Below are 19,988 nucleotides of genomic sequence, written 5' to 3'. Positions count from 1 at the left end.
GGGTATAGATGCCCCCAAAGTTAAGTATGCTAAGTTTGAGTTAGAAATTTTAGTCTTAATTTTTTCACCTTAACATTTCACTTTTCTTGAGTAGATTTTTCCACTGTGTTCTTCAAATAAGTTTATAGATATTTCTTTTTCCCTTAGATTGGTCGGTCGACTGAAAGTCCTATTGATTTTGTTGTAACTGACACGGTTCCTGGAAGTCAAAGTAATTCTGATACACAGTCAGTTCAAAGCACTATATCAAGATTTGCCTGTAGAATCATATGTGAACGAAATCCCCCCTTTACAGCACGGATTTATGCTGCAGGATTTGATTCATCAAAAAACATTTTTCTTGGGGTAAAAAGCTTTTTTCCTAAATGATGCATTCTTTTATACCAGCTTCTATTTCCAAATTAAAAATAAATGTAAGGTCACTACTATTATTTCTATAGGAAAAGGCTGCCAAATGGAAGACATCCGATGGGCAGATGGATGGTTTAACCACTAATGGTGTTCTTGTGATGCATCCACGTAATGGGTTCACAGAAGACTCCAAGCCTGGAATATGGAGAGAAATATCGGTGTGTGGGAATGTATTCAGCCTGCGTGAAACCAGATCAGCTCAACAGAGAGGAAAAATGGTAAATACTGAATTCTAGTTTCTTATTTAGCCACCATCAGTACATAGGATAAGTTGGACTGAACACATTATGTATACTCAAAACAAAATCTTAAATCTATCACTGATAAAGAGAACTGAGTCTGAGTGTCAAATACACTACCAAAAGATAATATCTCGTTGTTTCAATTAGGAAAATATAAGGATTTTGTCTGTCATATTATGTCAATAGATTTTAAAACTCAAGCTTTCCTCAATGAAACAGCACTGTAACCTTTCTTTGGTCTAAATATCTTTTGACCATTTTTACCTAATTGGAAATATTAGGCTTCTTGTTTAGCTAGATGTTTTAATCGTAAGTTGTCCTCGAGAATAAAGAGATGTTACTGTTCAGTATTTTATCCTTAGTTTTCAAACTTACATCTTTCATGACTTTCCCTTAAGACTAAATCTTTTATGTAAAAATCCAAAACGTAGTAGTGAATGCACTTTTTTATTTTTATTTTTTAATCTCTAGGTGGAAATTGAAACCAATCAGTTACAAGATGGCTCATTGATTGACCTCTGTGGTGCAACATTGCTGTGGCGTACTGCAGAAGGCCTTTCCCACACTCCCACCGTGAAGCATTTAGAAGCTTTAAGACAGGAAATCAACGCAGCACGACCTCAGTGCCCTGTAGGGTTCAACACATTAGCATTTCCTAGTATGAAGAGGAAAGATGTTGTAGATGAAAAACAACCATGGGTATATCTAAACTGCGGCCATGTACATGGCTATCATAACTGGGGAAACAAAGAAGAACGTGACGGAAAAGATCGTGAATGTCCTATGTGTAGATCTGTCGGTCCCTATGTCCCTCTGTGGCTTGGATGTGAAGCTGGATTTTATGTGGACGCTGGCCCTCCAACACATGCATTTAGCCCTTGTGGGCATGTGTGTTCAGAGAAGACAACAGCCTATTGGTCCCAGATCCCGCTTCCTCATGGTACTCACACTTTTCACGCAGCCTGTCCCTTTTGTGCACATCAGTTGGCTGGTGAACAAGGCTACATCAGACTCATTTTCCAAGGACCTCTAGACTAACAGACAGTTGTCCTCCAGGACTACATTATAAATTTATAAGCTAAGTGATTTGGGTTTTGCAACCTGTTGTTCACATCACAGTTTCTCTGCTCTGATCATTTGCATTAAGATGAAGAATTTTTTTTAAATTTATAACAAATAGTAGCAATTTCTGAGCAAAATCGGGGAAACTCAAGCAAAGGAATTTTTGAAAGTACCAGACTTCTGAATTACAATCTTTGAAAATATATTTTGAGGAGAAAAAGACATAGTCTAATTTGATGCCTTCATTTTAGTGTTTTTGAATCACCCATCCTCAGTGTCGAGAAATTGTTTTGTATAACTGAGGGTACTGCTGGTTCAAACTATGTTAGTTTACAGTTTGTTGCAAACATTGTAAAATACAGCAACATGTATATTAACTTTTCTATTTATCTTTATTTTAGAAAATATCTTAGAACGTTCTTGATAGTGTAGCATGGTAATGATGGTGTCACACCGTGTGTGTGAATGGTAGTTTAGTGAGCACAAATCTCAAGGATTTGCAAACTTAGGAAGAAGAACAAGAGAGCCTCTCTCCCACTCCCATCTAAATATGTGATTTGATAAATTAGAATACTTTATAAAATCAGGTTCACATTAATTACCATTGTCTAAGAAGTGTTTGTTTTTAACCACATTGAAGATAATCAGGAAAGATTTTTTTTTCCTTAATGTTTCTCTCAAGTGTAGTACTACAACAAAAACTTAATGCTAAGAAACATTTTATATGCTCCTTTGAATATGCAATTTAATCTAGATTATCTATTTTTCTCCCATGATAATTAACCTGTTTTTAGTATCAGCAACATTTGGCAAGTTTATTTTTTGGATATAAACTGTGGTTCATCTGTTCAGTGTTTCTAGAAAAAAAAATCATTCCCATGAGAAAAATATAAATTAACAAGAAAGGAGAGTGACTTGATTTGCTTTTAGAAAAAGAAATGCTTAGTTAATTCTGTATTTGGCTTTATCTGGGCATTAGAAAATTTAGAGATAGAGGGTTAAAGAATGACGATAGTGCCCTCCACTTTTAACCTAGCAGACCAGCCTTAACTGTGGACTTGAATCCTAATAAGAGTTGCCACAGTGTGACTCAAATAAATGTTTGGTTGGCAGATGCTCACCAGTGACAGCAGAGTTGAGGGATACATTTGCAAGGTCTGTTTATTCTCTTTAACTTCAGTAAGTCCTTTGCTTTCAGAAGTAAGAAAAAGTTTCTTCTCCTTTGCCCTAATCTTTTTTCTAAATGTGCCACAAGAAAAGTATAGATAGTTGCACTACATCAAACCCTTTTTGACACTTGTAGAAATCAATACATTTTCAGATTTTGACAGAATAGTTTTTTAGTCATTTGATTTGTTTTCCTTTAATTTGAAAAGTTGTATGATACTTAATTGACTAGCAGGTTTTTATATGTGGTAGCATAGCTTTAATTTATCCTATTACATTGCTGTTATATTTTAGGGGGGTTAAAAAAGCAAAACTTGTCACTTAGAAGCCATGAACTATTTTATTTTACTTCAACTGTCAAAATTCTTTGTTTTTAAAAATGATCATTGAGTTCACTCAGGAAATGCATGTCAGGAAACTTGTATTATAAGTTTATTAGTTGTGATGTATCAGTAACTATTGTTACCCCTTTTTCAAAGAAACATAATGATTCTGAATTTTCTAGATTGTCACATGCTTTGTGACTAATGCAAGGAAATCAAGTCCTGTGTTGTATTTGTTCTAGTCCTTTCTATTCAGGCTATATATTGTAGCTTAATTTTTATTTGCAATTAATTTATTCAAACTAAGTAAATACTTTCCAAAATAGATATTTGAATTTGTGTCTTGCCTTTTTGCATAGTGGAGAATGGAAACCATAGTCGAGACTGGACAGATCTGCCCAACACTTTAAAATATTCATTTGAAATAGACAAGGAAGTTACATTTACTATAACACTTTTAAAGTGTCTGGTTCTCTTTGGAAATCTTCTCTTAATAATAGAGGGACTTGATAGTGGTTTAATAATAAAGACCTTTTCTAAGTCAAGTCCTGCTGGAGAGTTGGTTCTACGCAGGTTGCATACAGGGCTATTTAAAATAGTGCCTCAGTAACTATAAAAGTTTCATCTTCTTCCCAAAGTGCCTGAATTTCCTCCTAGCATCTGGGAATAACATGGTTCATTTTATATCAAATTTAAACTTTAAAAACTCAAGCAATGTAAATCATTAGGTGTTTGCTGTTTAGCATTTTGAGTAATAGTTCTATCATTTTTCCAGTACCTAATAGAACACTTTTTTATTTATTCATTCAGATGTATTGAAGAAATGTCAGTATTCTGGCCAAGGAGGAGAAAAGGCTGTATTTAGGTCTCTTAAATGCATTCTTGAGAAAGATAATCCTAGCCGGTCCTGGTGGCACACACTTGTAATCGCAGTGGCTCAGGAGGCTGAGTTAGGAGGATCTCCAAGTTCAAAGTCAAACTCAGCAATCTAGTAAGGCTCTTGACTCCCTCTATCAAGATAAAAAGGGCTGGAGATACGATGCTCAGTGGTTAAACGCAACTGGGTTGAATCCCTGGGGCTTAACTTTTATGAAAGCAATTTTGCATTTAAAAGTTCATCAGTTTATACAGATGTTCAGTTTCCCTAATCTAAAATGCTACAGTCTAGAGGTAAAACATCATGAAGGGCAGATATTGAGAAACAGGAGTCTGTCTTTGCTCAGAGTATTATCCCTGTAGCAAATCAGATCAGCAAAACTCTACCTAACTAAACTAAAATCTTAACACCCCCGCTTTGAGAGTTACTCTTATATAAGTATACTGTAATGCCTTGACCTCAAATTTTCATCCACTCATTTTTATAGCAGATACTGAAAAGCTAGTATGCACCAAATTCTGTTCTAAACATTAGGTAATAATAAGAAGAAAAAGAACCCTTCCACCTTGGAATTTGTAATCAGGTGAGAAAGATAGAAATGAGCAAGAAAAAAATTAAAAATGTAACATGATAGTGAACTATGCTGAAGAGGAAAAGCAGAAAAGGAAAATAAATAAGTTATGTACTGGTGGGGAGGGATAGAGTTTTGTAATATGTAGGAGGTCCAGGGAAACCTTCCCTTACTGGGAAGGTAGTAGTTGACTAAAGATTTGAAGAAGCTGAAGAGTAGGGCTACTTAGGAGAGCATTTAGGCAGAAGAAACAACCATCACAAGGGCCCTGGAATGGAAACTTCTCTGAAATATTTCTATAATAGCAAAGAAGCCAGTGTGGCTAAAGTGGTATGAAAAGGGGAAGAGTAGTAGATAAAGACGAAGTAAAATGACAGGTTAAAGGTAGAGGGAATTGGATGGATCTAGATCATGAGGCACCACCTGAGAATGTAGCTTTTATTCTGAGTAAGATGGGAGCCATTAGAGGGTCTAGGGCATGAGAATGAGAGTGACATGATCTAAAACAGTGAAGGGGATAGACAGTAATTCTGGAGAGAAATACACAGTGGCTTGGATCAAGGCGGTGACCTTAGAAATAGTTTGAGAAGTGATCAAATTCTAGATGTTTTTGCAGGTAGAACCAATGGCATTTGCTGGAAGATCAGGTATGGTGTGTGAAGGAATCAAAAGAACAACGGCTCAGGGGTAGGGGTGTAGCTCAGTGACATAGTCCAAGGCCCTGGATTCAATCCTCAGCACCAATACAAAATAAAGGGGGAAAAAATGCTTAGCTCAATCAGCCTGAGCAACTGGAAGGATGGCATCAACAGTTTTTTGAGGGGAAGGGTCCTCTGGCAGTGGATTCAGGAAGTAATCGGACATTTGATTGAGCCTCTTATTAGAAAAGATTTTTGCCAAAGCTGGAATGCCTTTACTTTCCTTAACTGCTATCCAAGTTCTCAGTATACTAAAGATCATTATGATGAATGTTCTCTATATATATCATGCTAGCCCAGTATATCTCATGCTAGCTTAGAAATAAACCAACAAAACATATTCCTCGTGATTAATAGTGGACTTCCTCTCATAGAAGTAGGAGAGTTGGGACAGCACTCGTGTTTCTGTCTTTGCTTTGGCTACCCTCTAAGGAGATATGTTCTGTTTTCAGCTGCAGTCAGTAACTTCCTTTTGCTAAAGTCTTCTGATAGTTTTTCTTTATTCTTATCCATATCCACCTTTTTACTTGACTCTTGGCTTTTAAAATAAATATTCCTCAGTTTTTCTGGATTTTAGTAATTTGCTGCTTCAAATCCTTTATAAAAGGCAGTGGCAGAGCAAAAGTGTGTTTTTTTCTTGAAATTTTTTTGGTTTTTTTGTGTAAACATTGAACTATTTGTGGCAAACAATTGGAGGGGGTGGTACTAGGGATTAAACTCAGGGGCACTCAACCACCAAGCCACATCCCCAGCTCTATTTTGTATTTTATTTAGAGACAGGGTCTCACTGAGTTGCTTAGCCCTTCACTGTTCCTGAGGCTGGCTTTGAACCCACAATCCTCCTTTCTTAGCCTGCCAAAACACCGGGATTACTGGCATGTGCCACTGTGCCCAGCAGCACACAGAATTCTTGAACCTATTTTATAAATCCAGACTTTAATATCCAGTTTCCGTGAAGTAATATGCCTCTCTCTGATCATTATCAACAGGAAATAAATAAGATCAAGAGTTTTCTTAATAATTGTCATAAAGTATCATGTCCAAACATGGTACTAGTGATGTGATGGGAATGCTAGGTTCTTTAGGGTGATACTAAATTGTAAACCCAGCTATGTAAGTCAAAAGTTAAGCCACAGTATAAAATAAATTTGTCACAGCTAACATTTGAGTGTGTGTGTCAAGCACTGTTTGCACCATACTAATAATATTAGTGGTATTATTTAAAACTCAGCCCTGTGAGTTAGGATCTGTTATCTATTTTACAATGAAGTCAGCCACAACAATGTAACTTGCCCAAGGTTCACGACTTATAACTAACCAAAGGACTCAGAATTTGAACTTTGGAAGTCTTACCCCATTTGTGTGTACACAGCCACTACATTCTGCTGCTTCCCCATTTTAATGATGAAATACATTGAAGAAATTCTTTTGCAAGTTGATATGTATCATAGTCATATGATACTTATTGAGCCACACAGTAAATGCTTAAAAACTGTTTCTTGTATAGTCAGAGAAAACTGAGAACTTCTAAACTACTGAAACACTCTTGAGTTAGGAGGGTTAGCAAAAATAGTGAAAAGGAAAGAAGGTTATAGAAGCTGTTTATTTGATCAGAAAATGCATTTACCTTAGCTGGACAAGAGACAAAAGCAGGAAAAGAGGGAGACTACAAAAAGTGACACTAACTGGAAGTTTGACAGGGCAAACTTGTGGTAAAGGATTCTCATGGAGAAGAGAAGATCTCCATATCAATTATAGCCAAAAAGTATGTCATCCAGACATTTCATTTTGAGACCCTATGATTAATAAGAAAAAACACAGAAGGCAGCTAATATTAAAAGGGAAAATTAAGATTACTGTAGGTATTCCTGAAGTATTAGCATGTTTTTAATGTTATTGTATTTTTTATGCCTTTATTTATTCATGTGATGCTGAGGATTGAACCCAGTGCTTCACACATGGTAGGTAAGCACTTTACCACTGAGCTACAATTGCAGCCCTAAAGTATTATATCTTTTTACTGTATAACTATTTATCTTAAATAGAATATAAAATAGCTGTGATCTTAGAACTCAGGCTATGGGTGAGGAAACCAAGTCCTAGTCAGGTGAAGTGATCATTGATTTGACAGATCTGGTAGTAGAACCTCAATCCCCTGTCTACCCTGATTATCATAAATTTGAGTCATCCAGCCTCAGGTATATTCCTATGTTTTGATTATTAAAACAGACATTTAATAGCTTTTATTTGCATTTAATAGCTTTTATTTTAATTGTATTTAATAGCTTTTATTTTTAAATTACAAGTGTCTGCAGAGTGAAAATAACTTGTTGTCATGTGAACAATGGTTTCCAAGTCTAAGGGAAGGGCTGCTTCAGATTTCATTGAAAAGGTTGCCTAGTTTGGAAATGAAAGACAAGTGTGAAAGAGTTGTGTTGGGCACAGTTGCTCATGCCAGTAATCTCAGGTACGCAGGAGGCTGAGGCAGGAGAATCACTTGAGTCCAGGCCATTCTGGGCAACATAGGAAGGCCCTGTCTCAACGAAAACACAAAACAAAATCTCTGGGAGTTTCCCTTGCAGCTCTTTGGTACTCTACATGAATCATTTCAAATCATCCACTCATTCATTTGACAAGGCTCTTAACTTTATTTTTCTACTTACAGTGAAATGAATAGTTATTTTGCGTACCACACCTCTCTTAGGAATGCAAGGCATTCAGGTAGTTTTCAATTGTACTTGGCTTCATTAAATTCCTTTTAGAAAATTATTTGAAACAAATGAAAATGATATAATAGTTATTATACTGTCAAGCAACAACAACAATAAAAATCTCAGTTCACAATAAGAATAAGAATAATCTGAATACCAAGTACCCATAAAGTTGAGTAGATTTTGAACCATGAAGGGCAAATCCTTAAGTGGAGAGACAGGAGTTGAATTGGATCAGGTGCACAGAGAAAAGAGAATGAGAGAGTGTGGTAGGTTGTTAGGTGTCTATAGTTAGAAGCTCCTAGAGCAAGAATAGGCTCAAGTGGCAGCTGAGAAAGGGTAGCAGCTGTGGGTGTTGGTAGGATCTTAGAATCCCTAAAGTAATAACCTCCAAAGTAAAGTTTGTACAGGGATTGAGTAGGGAAAGACAGGTAGCTTCTGGAAGAGAGGTCCAAGAATATCTCCCCCTCCCCCTTATACACAAACACACCAGATTGCTCCCAACTAGAATTAGTATTGCTTCTCAAAATGACTAATTTGGCTGGGCACACCTTAATCCCAGGACCCATGGGAAGCTGAAGCAGGAGGATCTCAAGCTTAAAGCAATCCTGGCTGGGTAATTTAGCAAGACCCCATCTCAAAATTTTAAAAAGGACTGGAGATGTAGCTCAGGGGTAGAATGCCCCAGGTTCAATCCCCAGTATTGGAGGGGGAAAAAATGACTAGCTTGAAGCGGGGGGGAAAAAAAAAAAACCTGTTCACCTGAATATGTAAATTCTAGCAAGTTTGTTAGTGTCATTTCTATATTAGTTATACTGCATATTGATTGTTTTTCATTAATTTTACTCAAAAGAACTCAACCATGGCAGGAATTCCTTAGTCAAATACACTATGCAAAGTTGGTTTCTTATTGCAGAGGTAATTTAGCTGTGAAGTGATACTTGTATGTGATGAAATGAAAGTCAAAAGATACTACTCTTGGGATGTGGCCTATTGCAGAGAAGCCTTAAAAGAGCATTTTAGTACCTTGGTATATGTTCTAGGATTTTTTTTTTTTTAAGTTTGAGAGTTAACAATCAAGAGTTTGTTTGAAGGTGTTTTTATTGGTTTCATTATTGCTGCTGACTTCAAATATGGCCATACTTATTTACCAAAGTGTTTTAATTTCTCTTTAAACAAAAGGGCCATTGAAAATGTTGTCTGGGCGGGATTTCACAACTAAGCGGAATTCTTCAGGCAAGGCACAAATCCAAGCCTTAATCCAGTCTGGCCAGAGAGACCAGTCCTTAGATGTTCCTTTGTCAGAGTAGATAACAATGGGCAGTTATTCATTGTAAATAAACTGGAGACTGAGTGAAGGGAGTTAGAAGATATCAAGATAAGCAGCCTGCCCTTTAGAGAGGATGCGGTTGTGCTGCAGGCAGCATTTCCTGTAATTTTGTAACATACTTTTTAACTCTTGGCTCTGTGGGTAGCCATGAATCTGATTACCTGAAATTCTATAGGAAAAAAAGTAATCCATACCTCATCTTAGTTCCTTAGGTCTTTGGTGCTGGTCCTTTGTATGAAATTGGACTTGGACAGTAGATGGTCCCAGACTTATCAAATTTACAGCTTCTTCACTTGGGGAACTCAGAAGCCTATTTGAAATGCAACAAAGTCAGAGTATGTTAAATGAAATACGGTTATCTTCAGTCATTCAATGGCTGATGGAAAGGGTACTTGAAATAATTCATAGCTGAAACACTTCTTTTGTTAAAATTTATTTACTTATTCTAATTTGTTATACATGACAGCAGAGTGCATTTTAATTCGTAGTACATATATAGAGCACAATTTTTCACGTCTCTGGTTGTACACAAAGTAGAATCACACCATTCAGTGTCTTCATACATGTACTTAGGGTAATGATGTTCATCTCATTTCACAATCTTTTCTACCCCCAGACCTCCTTTCCTTCCCCTCCCTCCCCTTTGCCCTATCTAAAGTTCCTCCATCCTCCCATGCTCCCACCCCCACCCCCATTATGGATCAGCATCCATATATCAGAGAAAACATTTGGCCTTTGATTCGGGGGGATTAGCTTACTTCACTTAGCATGATATTCTCCAACTCCGTCCATTTACCTGAAAATGCCATGAGTTTATTCTCTTTTAATGCTGAGTAATATTCCATTGTATATATATATACCACAGTTTCTTTATTCATTCATCTATTGAAGGACATCTAGGTTGATTCCACAGTTTAGATATTGTGAATGGTGCTGCTATAAACATTAATGTGGCTGTGTCACTGTAGTATGCTGTTTTTAAGTTCTTTGGGTATAAACCGAGGAGTGGGATAGCTGGGTCAAATGGTGATTTCCATTCCAAATTTTCTAAGGAAACTCCATATTGCTTTCCATATTGGTTGTACCAATTTTCAGTCCCACCAGCAATGTATGAGTGTGCCCCTTTTCCCTACATCCTCACCAACACCTAATGTTTGTATTCTTAATAGCTGCCATTGTGACTGGAGTGAGTTGAAATCTTAGAGTAGTTTTGATTTGCATTTCTCTAATTACTAGAGATGTTGAACGTGTGTGTGTGTGTGTGTGTGTGTGTGTGTGTGTGTGTGTTGATTGATTATAAATCATCTTCTGAGATGTCTCTATTTAGTTCCTTGGCCCATTTATTAACTGGGTGATTTGTTTATTTGGTATTAAGTTTTTAAAGTATATCTCTTAGAGATTAGTGCTTTATCTGATGTGTGTGTAATAAAAATTTGCTCCAATTCTGTAGGCTCTCTCTTCACCTGATTGTTTCTTTTGCTGGGAAGAAGCTTTTCAGTTTGAATCCATCCCATTTATTGATTCTTTATTTTATTTCTTGCACTATAGGAGTCTTGTTAAGGAAGTCAGGGCCTAATCTGACATGATGAAGATTTGGGCCTAGTTTTTCTTCTGTTAGGCACAGGGTGTCTAGTCTAATTCCTAGGTCCTTGATCCACTTTGAGTTGAGTTTATGCATGGTGAGAGATTAGGGGTTTAATTTCATTTTGTTGCATATGGATTTCTAGTTCTCCCAGCACCATTTGTTGAAGAGGCTATCTTTTCTCCCATGTATGTTTTTGGCACCTTTGTCTAGTATGAGATAACTGTATTTATGTGGGTTTGTCTCTGTGTCCTCTATTCTGTACCATTGGTCTATAAGTCTATTTTGGTGCCAATACCATGGCTGTTTTTGTTACTATTGCTCTGTAATATAGTTTAAGATCTGGAATAGTGATGCCACCTGCTTCACTTTTCTTGCTGAGGGTTGTTTTGGCTATTCTGGGTCTATTGTTTTTCCAGATGAATTTCATGATTGCTTTTTCTATTTCTATGAGGAATGTCCTTGGGATTTTGATTGGAATTTCATTAAATCTGTATAGTGCTTTTGGTAGTATGGTCATTTTGACAATATTAATTCTGCTTATCCAAGAATTAGAATAAAGAATCAATAAATGGGATGGATTCAAACTGAAAAGCTTCTTCCCAGCAAAAGAAACAATCAGGTGAAGAGAGAGCCTACAGAATTGGAGCAAATTCCATATTCTAAGGTCTTCTTTAATTTCTTTCTTTAGTTTTCATTGAGGAAGTCTTTCACCTCTTTTATTAAGTTGATTCCCAAGTATTTAATTTTTTTTGAGGCTATCGTAAATGGTGTAGTTTTCCTAGTTTCTCTTTCAGAGGATTTGTCATTGATATACAGAAAGATTTGTCATTGATATACAGAAATGTCTTTGATTTATGGGTATTTATTTTATATCATGCTACTTTGCTGAATTCATTTACTAGTTCTAGAAGTTTTCTGGTGGCATTTTTGGAATCCTTTAAGTATAGAATCATGTCATCAGCAAATAGTGATAGAGTTCTTCTTATCCGTATCTGTATCTGCTCTGGCTAGATTCAAGAAATTTGTTAAATAGAAGTGGTAAAAGTGGGCATCCCTGTCCTCTTCCAGTTTTTAGAGGGAATGTTTTCAATTTTTTTCCATTTAGAATGATGTTAGCCTTGAGCTTAGCATAGATGGTTTTTACAATGTTGAGATATGTTCCTGTTATCCCTAGTTTTTCTATTGTTTTGAACATGAAGGGGTGCTATATTTTGTCGAATGCGTTTTCTGCATCTGTGAAGATGATCATATGATTCTTATCTTTCAGTCTATTGATGTGATGAATTACATTTGTTGATTTATGTATGTTGAACCAACCTTGCATCCCTAGGGGCACACTCATACTTGTTCGTGGTGCACTATCTTTTAAATATGTTTTCATATTCGGTTAGCCAAAATTTTATTGAGAATTTTTGCATCTATGTTCATTAGAGATATTGGTCTGAAGTTTTCTTTCTTTGATGTGTCTTTGTCTAGGTTTGGGATCAGGGTGATATTGGCTTCAGAGAATGAATTTGGAAGTTTTCCTGCTTTTACTATTTCATGGAATAATTTGAGGAGTATTGGTTCTTCTTTGAAGGTCTTGTGGAACTCAGCTGTGTATCCATGTGTGCTGTCCCTGACCCTTGTGGGCAGCTGAACTTAAGGTCGCTCTTGTGAATTTCCAGGGATACCAGGCGCGTGCAGAGAGAGAGAGAGAGAGAGAGAGAGGAGAGAGAGAGAGAGAGAAAGAGAGAGCACGTTCAGAAGTGGGCTTTTATTCGTGAGATGCTTATTCTTAGAAAGTTCCATCCAAAAAAGGTCAGAAGGGGCAGGGTTACAAAGGACAGGTGAGTGTAATTCAACCCAAGGGACCATGGGGTGACATACCTACATCAGAAGACAAGCCCTCAAACTTCTGGGACCAGGGCAATGTCCAGGTCACTATGAGATGTAGTGACTGTCAAAGCCACTCCACTCCAGGATGGAAGACGCGAATCATTCAGAGTGGCTCCCCACACATCTGGTCCTGGGCTTTTCTTGGTTGGTAGGCTTCTGATAGCGTCTCCTGTTTCATTGCTTGAAACTGATCTGTTTAACTGTGTATGTCATCCTGATTCAATTTGGGCAAATCATATGACTCTAGAAATTTGTTGATGCCTTTGATATTTTCTATTTTATTGGAGTATAAATTTTCAAAACAATTTCTAATTATCTTCTGTATTTCTGTAGTGTCCGTCGTGATATTTCCTTTTTCATCACAATGTTAGTAATTTGAATTTTCTCTCTCCTTCTCTTCATTAGCATGGCTAAGGGTTTATCAATTTTATTTATTTTTTTAAAGAACCATCTTTTTGTTTTGTCAGTTTTTTCAATTATTTCTTTTGTTTCAGTTTCATTGATTTTAGCTCTGATTTTAATTATTTCCTGTCTTCTACTGATTTTGGTGTTAATTTGTTGTTCTTTTTCTGTTTTTTTTTTTTTTAATATAATGTTAGGTCATTTATGTATTGACTTTTTCTTCTTTTAAAGAATGAACTCCATGCAATTAACTTTCCTCTTAGTATTGCTTTCACAGTGTCCCAGAGATTTTGATATGTTCTATCAGTGTTTTCATTTACCTCTAAGAATTTTAAAATTTCCTCTTTAATGTCTTTTGTAATCCATTGTTGTTCCTTCAGTAGCATATTATTTAGTCTCTTAGCTTCTATTTTTTATTTCATCATTTATTTCTAATTTCATTCTATTGTGATCTGATAGGATGCAGGGTAGTATCTCTACTTTTTTGTATTTGCTAAGAGTTGCTTTGTGGCATAGTGTATGGTCTCTTTTAGAGAAGGATCCATGTGCTGCTGAAAAGAAAGTGTATTTACTCGCTGATGGATGAAATATCCTATATAAGTCTGTTAAGTCTAAGTTATTGATTGTATTATTGAGTTCTATAGTTTTTTGTTTAGCTTTTGTTTGAAGATTTATTCAGTAGCTAATGAGGTGTGTTAAAGTCACCCAGAATTGTTGTGTTATGGTCTATTTGACTCTTGAACTTGAGAAGAGTTTGATGAACATAGATGCTCCATTGTTTGGGACATATATATATTTATAATTGTTATATCTTGTTGATGTATTGTTCCCTTTTAAGCATTATGAAATGTCCTTCTTTATCCCTTTGATTGACTTTGGCTTGAAGTCTACTTTATTTGATATAAGGATGGAAATCCCTGCTTGTTTCCATAGTCCATGTGAGTGGTATGTTTTTTCCAAACTTTCACCTTCACTCTGTAGATATCTTTTCCTTATGAGATGAGTCTCTTGGAGGCAACATATTGTTGGGTCTTTTTTTTTTTAATCCAGTCTGCCAGTCTATGTCTTTTAATTGGTGTGTTTAAGCCATTAACATTTAGGGTTATTATTGAGACATGATTTATAGTCCCAGTCACTTTTTTTTATTTTTGGTAATTTAACCTGACTTGGTGTTTCTCCTTTGATTGTTTTTTCCTTTAGTGTGATACCTCCCTATGCTGATTTTAGTTGTTGTTTTTCATTTCCTCCTCATGGAATATTTTGCCAAAGATGTTCTTTAGTTCTAGTTATAAAAATTCCTTTTTTAAATATATATATACATATATATATATATATATATGTATATATATATATATGGAATTTAAAATATATATATATATCTTAGTTGTTGATGTACCTTTATTTTTTATTTATTTATATGTGGTGCTGAGGATTGAACCCAGTGTCTCACACATGCTAGGCAAGAGCTCTGACACTGAGCCATAAACCCAGCCTCCTGTAAATTCTTTTAACTTTTGTTTTACATGGAAGGTTTTTATTTTGTCACCAAATCTAAAGCTTAATTTTGCTGGATATAAGATACTTGGTTGGTCCCATTTTCTTTCAGAGCTTGGTATATGTTGTTCCAGGATCTTCTAGTTTTCAGGGTCTGTGTTGAAAAATCTGTGGAGATCCTAATTGGTTCCCCCTATATGTAATCTGATTTCTTTCTCTTGTGGCTTTTAAAATTCTCTCCTTATTCTGTATGCTAGGCATTTTCATTATAATGTGCCTTGGTGTAGATCTGTTGGGATTTTGTACATTTGGTGTCCTGTAAGCCTCTTGTATTTGATTTTCCAATTCATTTTTCATGTTTGGAAATTTTTCTGATATTATTTTATTGAATATATTGTTCATTCCTTTGGTTTGTAACTCTATGCTTTCCTCTATCCCAATAGTTCTTAAAGTTGGTATTTTTATGTTATCCCATAATTCTTTAATGTTCTGCTCATGGTTTGTTACCATCTTCACTGTATGGTTAACTTTATTTTCAAGATTATATATCTTGTCTTCATTATCTGAGGTTCTCTCTTCCAAGTGATCTAATCTGTTGGTGATGTTTTCTATTGAGTTTTTAATTTGGTTTATTGTTTCCTTCATTTCAAGGATTTCTGTTGTTGTTTTTTTTTTCAGAACCTCTATCTCCTTATTGAAGTAATATTTTGCTTCCTGTATTTGTTTATGTAGCTCTTTATCAAAATGATCTTTTGCTGTCTGTATTTGCTCTGTTATATCATCCTTTAATTCACAGAACATTTTATGATGTACATCCTGAACATTTAATTATGTACATCCTGAACTCTTTCTCTGTAATTTCTTCTGCTGTGCTGGCCATGGATTCTAATAATGTGGTATCTTGGTTTGTTTGGGGCACTGTCTTCCCTTGTTATTTCATGTTGTTTGTGTGTCTTCCCTTCTAGCACTGAGGATCAGAGGCATTACAGTTTTAACCCTATAGTCTTATAGTGTCCCTGCAGGATTCCAATACCTCTTCTTTAAGGGGGAGAATAATATTAACAGATCCAAATACAAATAATATACAACCTTAAACCAAATAGCTGCTATTAAGACATTTATGGTTTTGTCACAATATTCAGAAATGTTTAGTTCAATTATTATCTACAATATAAACAATAGGTTTGCAAAGATATACAGTTTCTGATGGTGAACAAAGAGAAAACTGGGGGTGTGGTATAGAATGAGATGTTAAGGAGGTAGGAGGTGAGGATATCGAGTTTTTAGATCTTAGGAAGCTTGAAAGAGGAATCTAAAGAAGTTGGCTAGTAGCAGGAGAAAAGAGAGAAAGTGATTTGGGGTAGACAACAAGTAAGTGGGAAGATGATAAAAACAAACAAACATAAAAATTAAGAAAAATAAAAATAGGAGATAAAAGAATATACATCACAACTATAATATACTATTCAGCAATCCCAGTCCTCAGTAACCTAATTCATGAAAAGTACTTGGTTTCACAAATGTTGGGGATGTGAGGGCAGGAGAAGAGAGAGAAAAAATAAGAAAAAAGAGAAAAGAAAAAAATATCTCCAAGGAAAATATAAGAATTGTTTTTTTTGGAGATCAGTATCTTTCCAGCTTTCCTTCTCATCCAATAGGTGGGATTGTCTGTTTGCTGATATCTTCACCCTCAGGATGGTGAAGGTTATTAGGTTGGGAGGGTTGGTCTTGGAGTGGAGCCCCTGGAGGTGGGGTATAGCACTTGCCCATCCTAGATGGGAGGGAGACTGCACCCCAAGGCTCTCCTTTGGGGCCTGCCCCTGTAATGTGGATACCTGGTCTTATCTCCCGATATCATCTGTAGACCTCACAGTTGCTGGTCTCTAATTTAGTCTACACTGTATCTCACTCACACCCTCCCTTTCTACTTCCTAATCATGAACCTCTCTCTCCAGAGGTCTTGTGGGCTGAGCTCTGGGGTCTGCGCACCTGCCAGGAGAGCTGTTTTGTATCATGCAGTTCAGGGCCAGGCTTTGTGAGCTACTGACCCACTGCGTAGCTGCAAGCAATGTGCCAGGTTAGTGGCTGTGGGGGAAAGAGGGGATTTGGGGACTATAGGTACCTTGATATTGCTTTTAGGCCCCAGCAGGTGTCCCAAGCTGGGTGTTTCCCTAACTACAGATGAAGACAAAGGTTGTGCCAAGATGGAGGCGGCTGCTTTCAGAGATAGGTTGTCAGGTCAGATCAGGCCGGGTGTGGCGTTGGGCCGCATGTTCAGAGATGCAACTCTGTGGCATGCAGTGTTATGACTGGCGGCTGTCTCCAGTCCCAGTCCTGTGTCCCCAGGCGCAGGCTACTGTATATAGGGGACTATGGCATGGTTGCAGTGTCCCAAGATGGAGGGGACAGTGGGGGGGAGCCCCATGTTGGTAGATGGAGATCCACACAGGAGTGGCAACCGGAGGTCCTGCTTATGGGCAGTGGCTGGGTATACTGTGTGGGAATGGCGGCCAAGGGTCCCATATGGGTGCTGATGCTGCTAGTGCTGCTCAGGCATGGTGGCCCATGGTCCTGCATGGGTGAGCAGCCAGAGTTCTGTGCTGGCACAGTGGCCTGATTCCTGTGCAGGAGCAGCTGTCAGGGGTCCTCCAGTAACTCACAGAGAAACAGTATTCCCACTACTAGAATCCCAGGTCACAGAGTGACACAGAATGTAGCCTCCCTCTCGCCCGCCATCTTGGATCCCCTGAAATACTTCTTGAAAGGGTATAATTTGGTTTACACAGTACCTGTACAGCAGTGACCCAACATAAAAGTTCCCTAACAGCCAGGCACGGTGGCTCATGCCTGTAATCCCAGCAGCTTGGGATGCTGAGGCAGGAGGATCTTAATTGAAAGACAGCCTCAGCAACTTAGCGAGGCCATAAGCAACTTAGCAAGACCCTGTCTCTAAATAAAAATATAAAAAGGGATGGGGATAAGGTTCAGTGATTAAGCACCCTGGGATTCTATCCCTGAATCCCTAATGCCAAAAAAAAAAAAAAAAAAAGAAGTCCCAAACAACAAATGCCAAGGATCTATTTCTATTAGCCTGTATTGTTATTGAATCATATGTTGACTTCTGACACCAGTTTGAAATGCTTTTTGACCTGCAAAAATGTTTTGTTGTAATTCAGATTAAAATTTGATCTTAACCGTTTCATTCATAGCTTCATTATGATGAATTAAGCCTGCTTACCAATACAATGTACTACAAAATGGAAGAGTCATCAGTAAAGGAATTGACATTACATGCACATTTCTACACTGAGAATATTACATTAACCTTTGTCGTTATTAATGTTCATTATACTGGGCAATAGAACGCAGTTGGTACTAGAGAAGGTTTGCACACAAACAACAAGTCTGCACCAGTTGAGTAAAAACATTCCCAGAAAGTTTGCTTTATTACTTTGTTTCTTTAAAGGTTTTCTTTTCATGAAAAGTTGATAGGCTTTATTTAGAGAACTAGGCATAATTAAAAGGGAGCCCTGTGCATGGACACCATATTCCTAGCTGGAAAGAATGCATTGACCCTTGAAGTTCTCTCTCATGTGCTTCTGTTTGCATTATTCATTTCCAGCTAACACAGCAATTCTAAAATGCCAGCATTTGCTTTTTGTTTTCTGGTACTATGTGTAAGCAATCTAAACCTACCTTGGGTACCAAGAAGATAATGCCATGCTTTTATGGAATTCCAGATCGCTGGTTCTCTTTCAAGTGGAGTTGGAGGTAGTGCAGTTGGCCTATTAATACATTTAAAATTTGATTCTGTTCCTTAAACAATTTTCTTCTCATGAAGAAAACTGTCCTATGACCAGCAATCTCACAAACAAGTACCAGAGCTGATCTATACGAGAAGGATACAGGAGTGTACATCATGATAGATGAGATTCAACAAACAGCAACATTCATTTTAAAATCATAAATTAGATGTGATTTGGACTTGTATGACTGGATCTGAAACTGTTTATCTGATTTTATTCTGCTTCTTAAAGGCTAGAGGGCCTTTTGCAATAGAGTTAGTCTCCTCCTCTCATGGAAGACTATGTGAGAGAATGAAATAATGGAAGACAAAGGTTTGATCTCTCATAAACTCTAAGTAGAATCTGAAAAGGCAGACGATGTCTTGCGTACAGTTAGCCTGCAGTTAAACATTCATTGAATATTTGAGCAGATTAGAGCTGGACCCTTCATCCTTCATGTGCTGAGCAGCTATTTCTAATTTTCTAGCAACCTTGAGATCACAGGATAGGAGACAGAACACCATTTTTTAGTAGAATCAGAAAGTAGGAAGAGTCTTGGCTAACCATTGTGGAAAACTTTTCTCTCTTCTTGTTCTTGGGTCCCTTGGGCATACTTCAAAGAAGAGGCCCATTGGCACCTTGAATTGGAAAGCAAGAGTTGCTTTCAGTTTGATCTTTTTCTCTGTGTGAACAGTGGCAATTCACAGTGCTCTGTTAAAATTAGCAACATTTTTTTTTAAACATTAACTAAAGATGTCTGGAGAAAGGAATTCTTCCATTTCATTCACAGTGAGAGTGGTTGTTACACTGAATATCGCTTAATTGCCTGACCAGTCAGACATGTTTGTCCACTATGAAAGGTAAAGCATGTATTGAATATTGAATATCTACTTTGGATTCATTTGTTCAACAAAAACATATTGAGCTAAGTGAGAGACACTGGAGATACAAAGATGAATAAAATAAATATGGTTTCTACCCTCATGATGCTAAAAATCTAATAGTAAATAAACAATCACAATATAGTGTAGTAAGTGCTAGGACAGAAGTGAAGATCCTTTGGGAGCATATATGAGGAGCACTAAACAGACTCAGAAGGTCAGAGAAGGGACCTTCTGAAGTGAATCAGGGATCTGAAAGTAGAGGGAGGCAGCCACCGATGGAGGCAGAGTGGCAGGGGGAGCAATAGGAAGAGGATTCCTAGCAGAGACCACAGCTTAGCTGGTGAGTCAGCATCAATGGAGAGTAGTGCATACTTCAGAAACTGAAATTAAATGTGGCTAAGTGGAGAGTAAAAGGAAGGGAGTGGCAAAAAAAGGGCAAGAGATGCAGGCAGGAGACATCAGACAGGGTGTTTTGTTTGCTTGAATCAAAATGTTGAGCTTTAGCCTAAGGGCTGTGGGGGTTAGGGAATGACAAGATCAGAGGTTTAATTTTGAAAGATTATTCTGG

At 37.1% G+C, this 19,988-nt stretch overlaps 1 protein-coding gene across 1 annotated transcript in view; it reads left to right on the top strand.

Annotated features, from left to right (window-relative positions):
* Positions 1-2,367, top strand: part of Peli1 (pellino E3 ubiquitin protein ligase 1) — a 53,269-nt gene extending 50,902 nt beyond the window's left edge. Inside the window, exons 5-7 of the mRNA XM_026387244.2 lie at positions 148-345; positions 441-629; positions 1,125-2,367. Of these exons, the coding sequence (XP_026243029.1) occupies positions 148-345; positions 441-629; positions 1,125-1,691 (954 nt within the window). The 3' untranslated portion in view covers positions 1,692-2,367. The remainder of the gene's footprint in view (positions 1-147; positions 346-440; positions 630-1,124) is intronic.
* The last annotated feature ends 17,621 nt before the right edge of the window (positions 2,368-19,988 follow it).

The sequence above is a fragment of the Urocitellus parryii genome, chromosome 12 (assembly GCF_045843805.1).
Source record: "Urocitellus parryii isolate mUroPar1 chromosome 12, mUroPar1.hap1, whole genome shotgun sequence".
NCBI classification, from domain to species: Eukaryota; Metazoa; Chordata; class Mammalia; order Rodentia; family Sciuridae; genus Urocitellus; species Urocitellus parryii.
Note: the sequence above shows the minus strand (reverse complement) of the source record. Positions and strands in the feature narration are given on the sequence as shown.